Source organism: Perognathus longimembris, chromosome 9, assembly GCF_023159225.1.
Source record: "Perognathus longimembris pacificus isolate PPM17 chromosome 9, ASM2315922v1, whole genome shotgun sequence".
In the NCBI taxonomy this organism is placed as follows: Eukaryota; Metazoa; Chordata; class Mammalia; order Rodentia; family Heteromyidae; genus Perognathus; species Perognathus longimembris.
Window position 1 is genome coordinate 26,923,202 of NC_063169.1, and position 18,354 is coordinate 26,941,555.

Genomic DNA, 18,354 nt, shown 5'->3' on the forward strand with positions numbered 1-18,354 from the left:
ACAGGGAAAGGCGTATCATTTGTTGGAAGATAACAAAATTATTTTTGGAAATGGAGTAAATTTTATTTATTAATGAGTAATATGTTTAATAATTTAGTTTTCAATCTTGAGATGATTTCTAATTATTATCTTTCAACCTACTTTAGAAATATAAACCTGGTCGATGTGATGACATTTTGAAATGGAAGCCCCCCAGTCTCAATTCTGTGGATTTTCGCCTGAAGATAACAAGAATGGGAGGAGAAGGGTAAGTGCTTGTGGCTTTTTTTGCTTAAGGCTAGTGCTCTACCATTTTTGCCACACAACTTCATTTTTAAAGTAGTAGAGGCTGAGGAATTAATTTGGATGGAGCCATTGTTTTAGTTTTGCATTTTTTTTTTTTTTTAGTACCAGTATTGGAGCTGGAACTCAGGGCCTCAAGCTCTTGCTTAGTTTTGTTTTGTTTTCTCAGAGCTGATCACTGAACTCAGGACCTTGTACTTGACAGGCAAGTCTTCTCCCACTGAGCCAAATCTCCAACCCTTTGCTAAATGTTTTTGCTTAAGGCTAGCACTCTACCACTTGAGCCATGACTCCACTTACAGTTTTTCTGATATTTGGAGATAGGAGTCTTGTGGTTGTGTCTGCCTCAGCTGGCTTCAGATCTCACCCTCCCAAATAGTTAGGATTATAATACTGAGCCACTGGCACCCAGCTTATTAGTTTTGCCTTTTATAGGTCATAGATCTTAGAATTACTTAAAAGCCACATGAGAACTGGTGATGTGGCTTAAGTAGTACAGCACCTGCCTAGCAAATATGAGGACTTGAGTTCAAATATCAGTTCCATAAAAGTACCTCATAGAATATGCCATATTAAAAATTAAAGTTGCTCATAGTAATTAAATATGCAACATGTAATTCAATGCTTTTATTCTTAGTACATTTTAAAATATATTTTCCTTTATATATCTTACAAAAATATTTTTATTGTAGTATATTTTGGAACACATGAAGTTTAAGATGAGTTCTAGATAGGCATATGTAATTTATATCAATATAAGTAAATGGTTTATTTAACATGGATGTTACCATTCAAAATTGTAATATGTAATAATGAGATGTCATATGGTAACTTATATTAAAATGTTACTCCATTAGTTACTACATTTATTCATATGAAGAGCTTTCAAATAAGAAATTAGACAACAAACTTCATAGAAATTCTGTATTTTGGGAGAGCATTGTTACAAATATGTCTGTAATTGTTTGAAAAAAAGAGTAGCCATGAATCATAACAAGCACAGTATGACTAAGCCTGATGGCACTATTGTAATCTTAGCACTCAGGAAACCTGTTACAAGACTTTTTCAAAAAAGGAAAAAAAAACCCAACCCAAAACAAAACAGTGGTATGTACTAATGTAGTGGTACTAAGATTCTAAGATTCCCCCAAAAAGCTAATTTTTTCTCTTGGTTTTTCTTCTGTGAAGGTTAAAGTATCTGTAGTGGTTTGTTGTTGTTTTTATAAAGCTTCATTTTCTAGGGAAGGCTTTGAATTTCAGCAGTTACAGTAATGTGGTAGTAGTTTCTGGTATTTATTCTAACTTAGTACAAATAGAAAAATCTATGTTGAATATCCTATTGATGGCAATGAAAATCTCAACTTCTCTCCTTTTCCTCTTTACCTAGCAAGAGCAAGGCCACCTTGCTCTTGCTAGGCAGGTGCTCTATTACCTAAGACACGCCTCTACCCCTCTTTTCACTCTTCATTATTCTTTTGGAAAATGTAAGATATATTAACATTAGTTTATCATGGCCTAAACTAACTTGTATGTTTTTGCAATTTACAGTGTTTAATTTTATTAGATATACAAATATGGATTTTTACCTGGGAGCTACTTATGGTTTAGAAATATTGTGGCTTTATATTAAGTAATCTGCAACCAGTTATTATCAAAAGCTAGAATAACAAAGGTTAGTACAGACTTGTACTCTGGAAATTGTAAATTCTTGTATACAGTAAGTGACTTAGAGCAAGTGGTTTAAACTTACTTATGCACAGTAGGTAAGAGAACAGATCCTTGAGCTGGTTTTCTTGAGTTGAAATCTGCTCACTAACTGGCCTTGAGCATATTAATTTTTATCTATTTCTCAGGTTCTTCATCAATAAAATAGAAATTGGCCTTTTAAGACTTTTATGAGGATTAAATATATAAAATATTTAGAACAGAACTTAGTACTATAGTAAGCATTTAGAGATTTACTATTATTTTTGTTGTTCTAATAGATTTAAAAGTTCATACTCCCTTTTAACGTACATATCTTTGACTTATTTGCATAATCTCACAAGTTGTTAAAAGAGACTAGTTTCTGAAGAAAAGATTTAAAAGACACCAATAAATGGTAATGAGATAATGTGAACTGGAAATTCTCAGATATTAACGGTGATATTGTAAATTGGTGCGGTCACTTTGCCAAGCAGGTAGTTTCTCAGAATGTTCTATTTTACGAAATAATCCATCACTAGCCAAGGGAATTAAAAACCTTTGTCCACATAGAAATTTGTATATGAAACTTTTAGCAACATTATTCATAATAGTCAAGAGATGTAAACAACTCATATACCTGCCATTGACAAATGAATTTACATACAAACAAAGAAAATAGCTCTCCTATCCTACAAACTAGTGCAGTAGTTCCTCTTAAGCAAAGGGGCTCTGAAATGCACTGCCTGGGCTTCAGTTTCAGTTATACCACTCTTAAGTCTCTTTGTTTTTGTAACTGGAATTTGGATGATGGCCTATCACTTGGAAAAATTAATCAAATTACACATTTAACATTTGTGCTGCTGCATGTCATAGTAAAATACTAACAATCATATATAATATATAATACTATATGTAATGTAACATAATATGATATAGTCTAATCTTATATATATAGCATATAAGATCATATGTGATAAATATTTAAAAGATCACTGTGGATGAAATGAGGGCAGAGAGTAAAAAGGCCATATTATGGTCATAGAATATATTGTTGATCATGCCAGGGGAACTGTCTTCTGATAGCACTTCAAATTAGTTTAGATACAAAAGTGTTTGCCAACTTGTATTTGTATATAAGATTTTAGAAGCTGTATTGCTTTGCTTCATTAAAGATAGCAAGCACATCTGGAATAGCAGCTGCAATTGGTATAACAACCTGATTAAATTTATGATAATTCATAATCATTCTAAAGTCTTTGGTGGTGGTACTAATCTCTGCACTTCCCTAGGGGATATGTTATTGCTATTGGTTTGTTCTTCTGACAGGAAGGGCAAGTTGTGGGGGCTTTCATTTGGTCTTCCCTAGAATAATGACTCTTACTCTATGTGTTAGAGAGCCACTGTGGAAATTCTTGCAGTTGTCAAGTATTTCTTTCCAATTGTGTGTCCATTATCTGGAAAATAACCACAGGTTGTATTTGTACATGTGTCAGCCCACTTAGGCTTATTTATAATTTTATGAATTTATTTTCAACTAATAGAAGAAAACAAATTATATCCATTCATGTAGTATATCTTGTGGTGTCTTAATACATGTGTACATTGCACAGTGTATAAATTAGAGCAAACATGTATCTCCTTAGGCATCACTTTTTATTTATTTATTTCTTATTTATTGTCAAAGTGATGTACAGAGAGGTTACAGTTTCATATGTTAGGCATTGGATACATTTCTTGTACTATTTGTTACCTCCTCCCTCATTCCCCCCTCTCCCTTCCCTCTTTTACTCCCTCCCCCCCCCCCCCCCCATGAATTGTTCAGTTGGATTACACCAAACAGTTTTGCAGGTATTGCTTTTGTGGTCATTTGTCTTTTTATCCTGTGTCTCTCGATTTTGGTATTCCCTTTCATTTTCCTAGTTTTAATATCAGTATATACAGTTTCCAATGTACTCAGATAAGATACAGTGATAGTGCAGGTATAACCACAGGAAGGGGATACAAGACGATCATCAACAATAGAAGCTATGGTTTCACATGGCATGTTGAAAGTAATTACAACAGTGAAATAACAGTTGTTTCCATAACCTGGAGTTCATTTCACTTATCATCGTATGTGTTCATAAGGGCATAGCTATTGGGCTCTTGTGATCCTCTGCTGTGACTAGCCTAAACCTGTGTTAATCATTCCCTATGAGGGAGACCATAGAGTCCATGTTTCTTTGGGTCTGGCTCACTTCACTTAGTATAATTTTTTCCACATCCTTCCATTTCCTTATAAATGGGGCAATGTCACTCTTTCTGATAGAGGTATAAAATTCTATTGTGTATATATACCACATTTTCTTGATCCATTCATCTACTGACGGGCATCTGGGTTGGTTCTATATTTTAGCTATGACAAATTGTGCTGTGATGCACATTGTTGTGCTGGTGGCTTTGGTGTGTTCTTGTTTGTGGTCTTTTGGGTAAAATTAGAGCAAACATGTATCTCCTTAGGCATCACTTTTTTAGCCCAGAACCTAGTAAATGCTACCAGTTTTATAAAACATAGTTGGAAGATTTCCAGCAAGGTCAGAACATTTTTTTTTTCTGTACAAGGCCAGACAGTAAACATTTAGGATTTGTGCCTGTGAGTCTCTGTTTCAACTGTTTTGCCATTGTGTAGTAAACTGAGCATTGATAGTAGGCATATGTATATAGCTCCATTACAAAGAAATTTATTTAAAAAAATTCGAGGCCAATATGTCTTGAGAACTATGTTTTGCCTACTGCGCTTTACAGAATATACTTGTGACAGTGTCAGGTTCCTTTTTGTCAAGAGGGATCTGGGCTCATATTTGGTACTCTCTCACACTTGAACCATACCTCATTCCTGACTTTTTGCTAGTTAATAGGAGATGGAGTCTCATGGATTTTTGTGCTGGACCTGGCTTTGAATCTTGCAGATCTCAGCCTCTTCGTAACTAGGATTACAACTTTACAGTTTTGATTATATTTTGTTTCTAGTATGGCCTAGGAGAAGAAAGGAAGAGCTGCAGCTGACCTCTCTTCAATTCCTCTGAATGGCTGCCTTTTTTCTTTCTTTCTTTTTTCTTTTTTCTTTTTTTTTTTTTTTTTGGTAGGTTTTAGTTACTCCTGTAATGTTTCATCCCCCTGCTTCCTACAGAAAATATTTTTTCAGGCCACCATCTATCATATCACCAATCAAAGTGCCACCATGATAGTAAATACTGGTTTAGTCAGGACTAGGTATAAGCTACTAGTTCTAAGAGAAAAAAAAATTTAGGAGAAGTAAGATAGTATCTTTTTTTTTTTTTTTTTTTTTTTTAAATATCCTTCAGTGCTGGTCATGAAACCCAGAGCATATGCTGGACAAGAATTCTTCACTACTGAGCTATGATCCCCAGCCCACCATGGGTTTAAAATACCTTTCTGTAGACAGCTTATTATTTACCAGGAGCAAAGTAATGACTGTACAATTGAGAATTGAACCAATTCCCTTCTAGGCATAAGTTAATATTAGCAGAGAATAAAGTGGACACCATGTGTTTAAGTTAACTAGTATTTTGACTGTGGACATGAAGTGTGAATCAAAAACAAATTTCATAAGTAGAATAGTTTGTTTTTTAAGAAAATAGATTATTCCAATATGTTAAAAACAAAACACAAAAAGTATGTACATAGTATAGTGCATAAAATTTTATTAGGTCAAATATAAATTTCAACAAAAGTATATTATCTCCAACGAGTAGAGTTATCTCAGGGAGTCTTGCCTCCTCCCATGTTTCTTTGAGATCCCCTTCATTATTGAGCATTTGTTTGTTCTTTATTTCTTCCTGCCAACCAAGCACTGACTTGGTGAAAATTTTCTAAAATGAGTGTTTCTGGGAGTAAGGGGAAATACTGAGGTTTCAACCCAAGGCCTTGTGCTTGTGAGCCACTCTCCTATCCTTTTTTTTGCTGTGTTTGTGTGTGTGTGTGTGTGTGTGTGTGTGTGTGTGTGTGTATGTGCGCACGCACTGTTTTGGTACTGGTATTGGGATTCAGGTACTTAATCCTTTCACTCAGCTCTTTTTCACTTATGGCTGTTGCTCTACTATTTCAGCTTCACTTCCTCCTCTGATGTTTTCCTAGTTAATTTCTAGATAAGAGTTTCAAGGATTTGTCTGCTCAGGTTGGCTTTGAACCACCATCTTTAGATGTCAGCCTCCTAAGTAGAGAAGTATAGCCATGTGAGCTCTTAGTGCTCAACTTTGCACTGTTTACTTTTTTTTAAATTAAATTTTATTGACAAGGTGATGTACAGAGGGGGTACAGTTACATAATAAGGTAGTGAGTACATTTCTTGTCCTATTTGTTATACCCTCTCTTATTTTTCTTTCCCTTCCCTAGTTCAGGTAAGCATACATACAATATGCACTATTAATTACTTTTAAGATAGGGTGTCACTTTCTTCCTAGGAACATACCTGGACTTCAAGCCTCCTATATTTTTTTTCCGCTGGTGTGACAGTCATGGGTGCGCCACTGTGGCCCAGATTCTTCCACGAAATGGAATCTAGTGGACTTTTCTGAATAGGCTGGACTGAAGCCATGATCTTCAGGATGTCAGTTTCCCAAATCACTGGGATTACAGCAGTGAGCCATCAGCATCTATCTTTAATTGAATTTCTTATTCACAAATTATCACAGTAGTGTTGTAAAATTGATTTTAGTAATTTTTTTAATCCAAAAGGCTTTAATTATAATGAAACAATTCACAAACACTTTCCCCAAACATTAATCCCTTGAGGTCTTTTTGTTTTTCTTTTCATTATGAAGAGGGAACATCTGACCTTTTAAAGGGATATAATACAGAGAAAAAGTATCAAGTGAGTAAGAATAATTTATGATAACTGAATGTAAACAAAGGGGGGGAAGTATTTGAAATCCTTTTTGATGAATAGTTTTAAAATCAATCATAGTTCTCGTGCATGACAGTCCGGAACCTAAAAAAGAAAGAAAATATTTGTATGATAGATAGAAATAACTTAAGATTCTTAGTTAAACTAACATGTAAAGACAGAAGTAAAAGTTGTTTTTTGGAGCATACAAATTCCAAAAGAAGTTTAGGATGAACTTATAAAAAGTGTAGCTTAATGATTGGCCTACCACATTCTAAATATTGTGTAAATACTATGGCATAACCTGGAACTATATACTTTCATGTTTTCAAGTAGAAACATTTTTGTTACCATTTGTGACATATTTCTACTTTTACAGAATTTTAGTTAGAAACTTATCAAATTTCTTTTTAAAAATTATCCTGTGTTTTAAATTATGTGTTAACTTTTCTAGATGTACTTTGCACATACCAGTAGCAGTGAAATATTTTTACTATTTTGCATTTCTCACATGCAATATTTTCTCTACATTTATTAAATTTGTTAATTTTTCAGTGTATTACTATATTCTCTTTACCAGTTTCACTACCATGCAGGAGACTTTTGTTGTTGTTGAGATTGGGTCTGGCTATTCAGCATAAGTTGACCTTAAAACCATAATCCTTCTGCTTTAGCCTCCTGGGTGCTGGCATTATAGGTTTGTACCACCACACTCAGCTATTGGAGATGTTTGAAGCCTTATACTATAAGCAGTTTATGTTTACATAGTTAATGAGTTAATGTTGGCCCTCTAGGGTTTAAGTATATTGTTGTTGGTTGACTGTTGATTTGTCTTCAGTTTAAATGTATCATTAGACATTTTGAAGAAAGAAGCTTTCAATTGTGATTTAATTTATATCAAAGTACAATCATTTTAATATAATGGGTAATAAAAGGTTATATTGCAACATTGTTCACTAATGTGTACTTTTGTCAAGGTCCTAAAAGTAAATTTGAAATGTTAATTTTATTATTTCTGTTTATTTTTTATAAGAAACATATTCTTAAAACATTACATGAGGGCTGGGGATATAGCCTAGTGGCAAGAGTGCCTGCCTCGGATACACGAGGCCCTAGGTTCGATTCCCCAGCACCACATATACAGAAAACGGCCAGAAGCGGCGCTGTGGCTCAAGTGGCAGAGTGCTAACCTTGAGCGGGAAGAAGCCAGGGACAGTGCTCGGGCCCTGAGTCCAAGGCCCAGGACTGGCCAAAAAAAAAAAAAAACATTACATGAAAGCCCCTTTTTTGGTTTTAGAATCTTGATATTATTTTTAGGATCATCAGAAATCCTTAGATTATCCTTGAAGAGTGGAGAATTCTAAAAATATATTGCTCTTCCTAATTTTATATTGTATGCTTTTCAAAAGGGAGTTTTCTGTAGTACTGTATTAGTTTAATAAAGAAATAATAATTTATATAATTAAAATTATCTTTTAAGCAGTCAATTCAACTAGTCAGTTTATGAATACAACATCTTGATCAGTGTCACCCCTTCCATAATTTTCTCCTTCCCATCTATCTTAGCTCTCTCTTAAGTTACCTGGTTCTGCTTTCATGTGTATCCATTGAGTATTATTACTATCTTTGCCTACCATTCTTGTTTCTATGCATCTATCCCCTAAACTCATCTCCCTCTAACAAAACATATTTCAGCTTCCTCATGATTATTTTGTTAAACTACAAGTTATTCAGAGACCATTAGAATCCTCTCTTCTGTATACTATACTTCAGCCAATTTGCATATATGTATGTGACCTTGTATTTAGTTTCTTATGTTATACATGCTTTCTCTCATATGTGAGTTAGATGTAATCACAAACATATATAGAAATGATTGAAAGATTTTTCTAAGCTTAGTAAAATGAAGACAGTGATGTTGTAGGCCAATGTCTTAATTTTTACAGTGAGCAGTTTTTTTAGTTTGCAATATTAGATTTATCCTAAAGTATTTATGAAGTTACCATATCCATTGTTGAACACCCCAAGTTCAAATTCTTGTTATATTTTAATGATCATAGGAGGAAACGTTAGGGCTTTTTAGCCACTATGAATTGCTCAACTAAAATCAGTTATGAATAAATAGCTCTATTAAAGTAATTAGTAATAGAATTATATTCCTTTAATTTTTACAGTCTGTTTTGAATCAAGTCATTTAATTTGGTATGAAGAATTATGATGAGAGAGTGTTTAATACCTTCTATCATAGGACAGTCTCAAAATATAAATATGGTAATTTATTGTAAAAGAAGAAAGCTAAGATACATCATTGTTAATGCAAGCCTTTTATGTCTGGGAAATGGAACTCATATTAAGCTTTGAATCTCAAGGGAGAATACATGGGGGAGGGTATAAAAGAAACTACCTTAGCAAACTAGGCCTTCTGGTCCTGAATAAAAGGATAACAAGAGCCACTATAATTCAAGATTTCTGAAGACCTACCTATAGTAGTTGAGCTAAGAGTGTTTAGTATCTTAATTTGGTTATATTGGCATCTGTATTTATGACCTTTTTTTTAAAGTAAGTATGTAATCATATGAGTAATGCATTTCATTATATAATAGCAGTTTGGGTTTGGTTTTTAAATTCCTATTTACTTATCTAATATAAACACTACAGATTTTTATAAATACTACAGTTGCATTGCTATTAAATCATGGCCTTGTATTCTTTTAATTAGAAATCTTTGTCAAATGGAGGATTTCTATTTATAGCAAAATGATGCTTTATGAATCATGTCGAAAAACAGAAGCCACTGCAGGTTTCAGAAATGTGTTTTTAGCCGTCAAAGGACGTCTACACTAGGAAGCTTTTAAAAAGTACATTTTATTTTTCTTTAATTTTTTGAAAATTGACAGTCTGATTATATGCAAGTTCACCCATTGTGTTAGGACAATGTCTATTGACCACTATGCATATATATGAGTTCCTCAGATATCATCAAATTTATCTCTTTTTACTAGTGTCTTTGTTTTTATAAGTTGAGCTGGAACATATATTATTTAGATTTAAAAGCTGCATGGGCATTTCAGATTGGCTTCATTGGAGGAGGTATAGACCATAGTGTATGGTCTCAAGAGAGTTTAGAATAAATTAACTGTAAATTACATGAATTCATTACTAAGGAACAAAGACCCTTTCATCTTTTTCAGAATCTTAATTTATGAATAAGAAAAAATTCACTATCCCTGCCTTTCATTTACTTTCAAACTTTCAGTGTAAATAGCAGTGCTAGTTATAACTGATTTATGACTATTCAGTAAGCATTTATGAAAAAACATTTATGTGCAAACTTGTTAGGTGCTAGGAATAAAAAGATGGATAAGCCTCATCCTAATGGCCAGACAAAGACAATAGATTCAAATAACTATCAGGGTAAAAAATGCTGTATTGCTACTGTGGCTAAAAGTACTGCAGTAGCCCAGACAATTCTCTATCTTATTAAGTATAAAAATAAAATATGAGAGACATTTACAAAGATGATTCAGTTGACCAAAGCCTTATAAGTGATAGGAATGATATTCAAAACAGGAAACATAGTCTAAAAGAAGACTTGAAACTATTCAATGTTGATTGAATGACGAGAGTTTATGGAAGTTGAGACTTGAATTAAGCACATCAGGATTTAGATGGGGACAGATTGAGAAAGTCAGAGTGAAAGTTTAAAATTTGCTTTGAAGAGTCAATGGCTTTTAGACTGAGTAGCATACAGAGTGGCTATTTCAGATTAGAATGGGATACAATAGGATAAGTAAAGGAGATGAGAAAGGTAGCCAGTCAGATACATGGGGAAGAGTATGACAGATAGAAGAAAGACAGCAACAGATGCTATAATCAGCATGGGAGCAAGTGTAGCAAGAGATGACTAAGTCGAAGAGGGAGAGAGAACTAGAAGAGACGACATTATTTACATTATAATTATTCTAAGGACTTCACTTTATTCTGAGGTAAGTAGGAGGCATTGTAGAGTTTGAAGATTAGAACTGATAAGATTTAACTTGTTTTATGATAATCCCTCTGACTGCTGTGATGAGAATGGGCAGGGAAAAGGTCAGGGAAATCAAAGTTTCTTACACGAAGCCAGGCAAAAGCTCTTAAGACTATGTTGATAACATTGATGATGGCTAGAAAGGGTTAGATTCTGGATATATTTTGAAGAAATAGTGTGATAATTTTCTTTGCTATGTCAGTTTAGTTAAAATTGAGGTGTATTGAGAAACTTATACTTTAAAAACTCTGATATTGGCAGATTAGTAGGCACTAATGTCTTTCTTATTAGCATGTCATAACATTTTACTAGACTTTACTAATGGACGAAATGTACTTATTTTAAATGAATTATACTTACCTGTCACTTTAGGTGTCAATTAACCAGACTATCAATATACATTTTCTTTGGTATGTGGCCATTGACTATTTCTACTGTTCTTTATGCATTGATCTCTCTCTCTCTCTCTCTCTCTCTCTCTCTCTCACACACACACACACACACACACACACACACAGAGCGCTTACTAATGTTGATGCATTTAATAATGAATTGCTTAGTTGCCAAGTTAGTAATGTAGTGTTTTGAACCTAGCACTAGAAATTATGCTTGTTTACTGGATGTGTCATCGCTGTCTTCACCTTGACAAGGTTAAATCCAAAATGTCATGGAGACCAGTTCTTTTTACTGAGCTACTGACTGAAAAGTTATGGAGTGATTCCCCCCCCCCCCCCAACCAGGAGTTTCTTTCCCTCTGTAATCGTTCAACTCTCACCTCTCTTTTCCTTTTCTATGCCTTTCCACCTCTTAAAAATATAGGTTGGTAGAAAAATTCAGGCTTTTAAAATCTGATGCTGGCCTGTGGCGAGTTACTGTGAAAAACTGAGATTGTTTAACCTTTCCTGTTTGATCTAAAGAATAGTGTTCTTGTTTAAGAAAGGAAAAATGGAAATAAGATGAATTCAAACGAACTCAGTTAAACTGTCTTATTTTCATTCTTTGTGAAGTGCCACAGTTTAAGATAGTTTTCTTTCTATATTGAATGCATTTTGTGAACTGTATTTCTCTTGTGTTCAGTGTGTGCACATCTCTTTTAATGAAGTGGTCTCATAATATCTGTTGGCTATAGTAAAAACCAGATGATGTTTTTGTGTCACTTTTTGACATTTCCATCACATACATTAATACTAAAAGTATAAATTTACTATTCATTTTCCTAAAATAAGGAATAATTTTATGACATGTATGTTTTATATTAAGAATTTTTATGTAATAATCAGACTTTTCTCTATTTCTTTTATGTGTATGCATTTTGCTTCTTGTTTTGTCAGGAGTGTGTGTTTAATTCACATGCTTAAGTTTTTAGAGTAGTTTTGATTTATAGAATACTTGAATGCATAGTAGAGCGCCCCCCCCAACATCTCCTCTGCTCTCCCAGTTTTCTCTATGTATATAACATTATGTTCATTTGATACACTTGTTATAATTACTGAACCAGAATTGTCATGTTACTATTAACTAAAGTTGATAGTTTATTCATATTTCATTAGCAATGGCCTTTTTCCATTCAAGGATCCCATCTAGATACAACATTACATTTAGTTGTCCTATCTTTACAGAGTCCTCTGGGTTTTGAAATGATCTCATGATTTCAGTGTCTTCAATGATATTGATAGCTTTGAGGAAGACTGCGCAGATATGTTATGGGGTGTTCCCTTTTAGAACCTATCTGGGGTCTTTCCCATGAGGTGACTGGAGTTAACAAAGATAAAATGGTTAAGTGCTATTTTTTAAAAATCACATATCAGAAGTGTTTACAGAGTTCCAGTTACCTAGGAAGCTTAAGATCGGAAGATTGCAGCTTGAAGTCAGAGTGGACACACGAGTTTGAGACTCTTATTTCCAAATTAAAAGAAGCCAGAACTGAAGGTATAGCTCAAGTGCTAGGATGTCGCCTATGAGTAGAAATGCCAAGTAAGAGCATAAATCTGAGTTGAAGTGTGCTTATACGTGTGCACATGCAAACACACATGAAGTTTACATACTGTCAGCCTGACATTTCCATGAAGTCTGCACCACAAATTCAACCAAGCAGATTGAAAGTAGTTGATAAAATACTTTCATTTGTACAAAATATGTGTAGCTTTTTCCCCTCTGTGTCCTTAAACAATATACTTATTATATAGTTTATATTATATTAAGTATTGCTAGTAATTTGTAGATGATTTATGTTATTTGTAAATGATATATAGTGCACAGGTGGATATATATAGGTCATATGTGAATATTCTGCCCTTTTATAAAATTTGAGAATCTAGGGTGTCCTGGAACTATTCCTGAAGGATACTGAGATATGAACATATTATTTGTCTGATTTGTTATTTATAATATATTTTATTAGCATATGTTGATTGTACAAAATGCAAAGCTTTATGATTGTTAACACTGTCCTTTGACACCTGGCTAGAATAGTACTTCAGAGGTTTCTCTATTATAAAGATTTCCTTTTCTTCTTCCTCTCCACACCACTTTTTGTAAGGAAGCCACTGAAGAAATTACTCTTAGTCTTTCAGTGTGGTATATAATTTTTATACATCATTGGATTTAGTATTATTTTGTGAGGATTTTGCATTTGTGTTTGCCTTAATATGCTTGAGGATCATAACAAAATAACTATAGACTGAGTTGTTCAAACAGTACAAATTTATTTTTACATAGTTCTGTTGATTGGAGTTCAGTATCAGGATGCTAGTAGTGTTGATTTGGTGAAAATTCTCTTCTGTAGTTGCCTCAAGCTGCCTTGTACCAAATCCTCACATGCTCTTTGCTTGGTTTGTAGTAATGTCCTTCCCTAGTAGTTGAACAAGGGCAAGAGAGGGCTCTCTCTAGTCTCTCTTCTGTAGGGATGCTAATCCTCAATGATCATGGTCTCACTCTGATGATATCATTTAACCATAATTACTTCCCAAAGGGTCTAACTTCTGTATTTGCAAGCTAGGGATTGAGGCTTCGATATATGAATGGAGGTGGGATAGGAGAGGACTTAAACATTTTATGTATAACATTTTCTTCCTACCTCTCCTAAATTGATGTCTTTCTCTGCTGCAAAAGAGGATTTCATCTCCAGTGCCCTCTTAGTCTTACCATTAATCTAAAGTCTAAATCTCATTTCAGTTAGATACGAATAAGACTCATGATTTATATTTCATTTTTAGACAAATATTTCTGTATCTGGTAATTGGTAAAACCAGGCAGCGTATGTGTTTCCAAACATAGTTAAGAAACAGTCACAGACTAGACATTCTCATTCCTAAAGGCAGAAATCAGAAGGAAGAAAGAGGGATGAATCCCTACCAAGTCTAATACCTAATAAGACAATCTCCATTACACCAAAATTTTGAGACTAATGTTGTCCAGTCTGTGCTCTGCCTTCTACATTAGTTGGCTCTGCCTTCTGGACTAGGGTGGGGACAGTATGTCCAAAAAAACCTCCCTGGTGGATCTTTTTGGTATCACTTTTACTTTTCTTTGATGAAAGCACATATTCACAGCCTGCTAGATTTTTGATCCTGTTTTGTAGAATCCATGAGGTCCAACAAACACTCTTATCTTTTTAACTGTCTCCATTCTGTCAGTTCAAACTAGCAGTTTATCTGTTCAATGTAAATCTATAACCTCTTCATCTTTGTGCCTAGTGAGCATTTGGTTAGCTTAATTGCTTCCCAGGGTCCGTCAGTATCTTGCAATTGACAGGATTTCATCCTTTTTAATGGCTCAGTCATCATTCATTATATATAGTAAATTTTTTTCTTCATTCATCATTTGATTCACACTTAGATTGTTTCCATTTCTTAACTATTATTTCTGGTGTTGCAATGAATATAGAGTGCAGATTACTGTTCAACATACTGATTTCACTTCTTTTTAAAAATATATACTCAGTAGTAAGATTGCAAGGTATAGAGGAGTTCTAGTTTTATGTTTTTGAGACTTTTTTTTTGAGACATTGTGATATTGTAGTTTATATTCCTACCAACAGAATGCAAGAGTTCCCTTTTCTCTACATCCTAAAATAGTATTTTCTTTATTTATAGATGACATAATTATGTGTAGAAAAACTTTTTTACTGTATATGAAGAGAATAAATTTAAAAATCATTTAAAAAGATATTTAGTGAATAGCTGTAAAGAATTTTGGAAGAAGTCCGGTTTCCTTCCTCTGAGAAGGATCTCCAATAAATCTAATGAATAATAGAAGAAGAATGAAATTTAACAGAGTGAGAGGTAATGAATTTGTTTCTAGATAAGTTTGTTATATATCATTAAAATTGCCCACCAAGGAGCTGGGAATGTAGCTTAGTGATGGAATGCTTGCCTAGCATGCATGAAGCCCTGGGTTCGATTCCTCAGTACCACATAAACAGAAAACGCTATAAGTGGCACTGTGTGGCTTAAGTGGTAAAACAGCCTTGAGCACAGAGAGTCTAAGGGACAGTGCTTGAGTTCTGAGTTCAAGCCCTAGGAGAGGCAAAAAAAAAAAAATGCACCAAGTGTGGAAACATAGTAATTTGGAATTTAGAAAGAAGTTTGCATCAAAGACAGAGATTTAGAAGTGATTAAAAAAGCAACAACCCACCCAAGGAAATTAAATTAACCTGGGATAAATGTATAATGTTAGATACATTTGTAGATAAGACTCTAGAGAACACTTGTATTAAAGAGAAATCAGGAGAAGAAGAAAGAGGAGCTGATATTCTTCACTTAATTAGATTCACTTTTTTTGTTGGTTTGTTTGTAGTACTGGAGGTTCAAACCCAGAGCGTCACACATATTAGTCAAGCAGGCTACCTACCATTGAGCTACATCTAGCCTTTTAGTTTAAAAAATAAGAACAATTAATATGTTTGTTAATCACTAAATACTTGTTGAATTGAGTAAAAAGTGGTGCATATTTCTTTAGGAAAGCTGTTTTTATTTCTTAGATAACAGACAAAGAAAAGAGATGAATAAAACTACTTCCTGTAGCATTTCCAACAAATTACTTTTCAAATACATCTGTGCCTATACTTTTTTTTTTTTCAACTATTGGGGGGCTTGAACTCAGGGTCTAGGTGCTGTTCCTGAGCCTCTTTGTGCTCAAGGCTGGCCCTCTATTGAGCCATGGCGCATTTATGGCTTTTTTGAGTAGTCATTTGGAGCCAAGAGTCTCATGGGCACTTTTCTGCCCAGGCTGGCTTTGAACCATGATCCTCAGACCTCAGCCTCGAGTAGCTAGGATTATAGGCATGAGCCACTGGCACCTGGCTATCCATGTCTATACTTTTGTAAATATAAACCATAATTTAAGAGAAATATGAAAATGTTGTTTTGAACAATAACTCTTTAGTATTATTTCTGTTGTTAATGAGAAAATTACATAAAATTCACTTTAGACATTATTTATCTTTTGATTGTTTTCTTTGTACCTTAGATGAAATGAGCCTCATTTTTTATTACAAAAACACAGATGATTGTGGAGGTAATGAGCCAATCATGTAATTCCATTCTAGGATATATATAAAAGTTTTATATATAAAATATATAAAAGTTGTAATGAAATGGAGTTTGTCTGAGAGATAGTCAGGTGGGTCAGGGAGACTTTCAGTAAAAGCTATTCCAATATTTAGTTTAGATTTTAAATATAATTAAAATTTTAGTTTGAAAGTAGAGTTTCATTTATATTATTATGTTTTCACCATCTGTTTCATAGAATTTTACTCAGTGGTCAATTAATTTAATTATGTGCTCAGAAGATAGGATAGTTATTTCCACCTTAAAGATGAGAAAATTGAGAAAAGTTGTTTAATTTATGACTAGTTCAAAATTATTTAGTGAGTTGAGAGTAGAACTGGTACAAGAGAACAAGCTTTAAAAAAAAAACACACCACTATCCTGTGTGTAGTTCAACAGACCATGACAGTAACCAAATTAAATTTGTGTATATTTCATAATGAGAGCAAGGCGGAAAAAGATTATCCATTTAGAACCAAGTTTTAGACATGGTTTGTAAATATCTAATTTTTCACTCTGATGCATCAAAAATGTTTCCTCATTATGTATCTCTACTTTCATAGACAGCATAATAAAAAGCTTGTAAGATAAGACAATAATTTCAAAAGTTATGTGCCCTTAATAAGAAATACAACATTTACTTCAAAATAAACTACATATTATTACAATTTAAAGAGGAGAATTTGCATATGCTTGTCATTAAAATACTTTATACATGTGCAATATAAGGCTTAATGCAATTTTTCATAGGCTCACATATAATTGTTGTTAATGAATGCTATTGTGTACATTCACTTGGCTTTTGAAGTTAGCTTATTTACTTTTATTTCCTATATTCTTAGGTTGAACATTCATGTAAATAAATATAGTATTAGTTTGGTCATTTGCAATAAAAATGCCAAATTGGATGACTTTAACAACAGAAACATATTTCTTTTGGTTCTGTAGCATGAGAAGTTCAAAATTTGAATGCCAACATTATTCATTTCTGGTGAGGCCCTCATCCTGATTTGCAGATGGCTGCCCTCATTGCATTCTCTCATGGAAAAGAGAAAAGCAACCAAGATCTCTGTCTCATCTCTAATGGCATTAATAACTAGTAACACCCATAACTTAAAAGATACGCATTCTTTTCAGAGCAGTTCCTCATAATGTATTAGGATTCCCTTCTTCTTCCTTCCCTTCCCCTCCCATCCTTTCTGTCCCTCCCTCCTCTTTCACCCTCAGCTTGGAAAATTTTTATCACTGGAATTTAAGGGCCTGAATTCTAGATTTAGCTTTTATTTTGCTAAATGTATTGATCATGGAACATATTTGCAATATTATATATGAGAATCAGAACCCCAGTGCAGCAGGTTAACTTTGTGGCAATTTTGTCCCTTTCTCTTTACTTTCCTTTTTCTTAGACAAGCTCTTGCTATGTTGCTAGAACTCCTAGGCTGAAACAGGATTCCTTTCTTAGCCTTCTGATAGCTGGGGCTATACATGTTTTCTTTTAGTCTGTTGCTCAAGTGTTTCTTTTTGTATTCCATTGTTGAAATTGTACTTGATATCAGGTAAATGGATATATACTGCTTTCTCATTTAATGATTTTGTTTTTATATTATTTTCTTTAAAATGACCCTGTTTGAGGTGGTAGTAAACAAACTTAAATTAAACCTCATTGTCCTACTTGACTAAGGTTAAGAAAGCTTACAATGAAACTAAATTATTATAAATGTTAGCTTCTAATTCCAAGTTAATTTCTAATGTTTTTGAAGCCTCACAGTTTTTTGTTAATTAGCATTCCTTGCAATATAGCCTTGAGTTATAGTTGTTTACTTGAGCTCTCAACTTGCCTATTGTCAAGTATATGTTTTGAGTTAAATTCAGTTCCTGAACAAAAGATTAACATATGGTTACTTTCTGATACTTTGTTATTTAGT

General features: G+C 33.6%; 1 protein-coding gene across 3 annotated transcripts in view; it reads left to right on the forward strand.

The window, feature by feature from the left end:
• The window catches only part of Rngtt (RNA guanylyltransferase and 5'-phosphatase), a 219,011-nt gene that overhangs the window by 104,100 nt on the left and 96,557 nt on the right, over positions 1-18,354 (forward strand). For 2 of the 3 annotated variants that reach the window (XM_048353850.1, XM_048353851.1), the window contains exon 13: positions 147-247. In XM_048353850.1, coding sequence (XP_048209807.1) covers positions 147-247 — 101 coding nt within the window. Of the gene's footprint in view, positions 1-146; positions 248-9,572; positions 11,329-18,354 lie in introns of those variants that run through there. The other variant, XM_048353852.1, reaches the window with a different exon arrangement.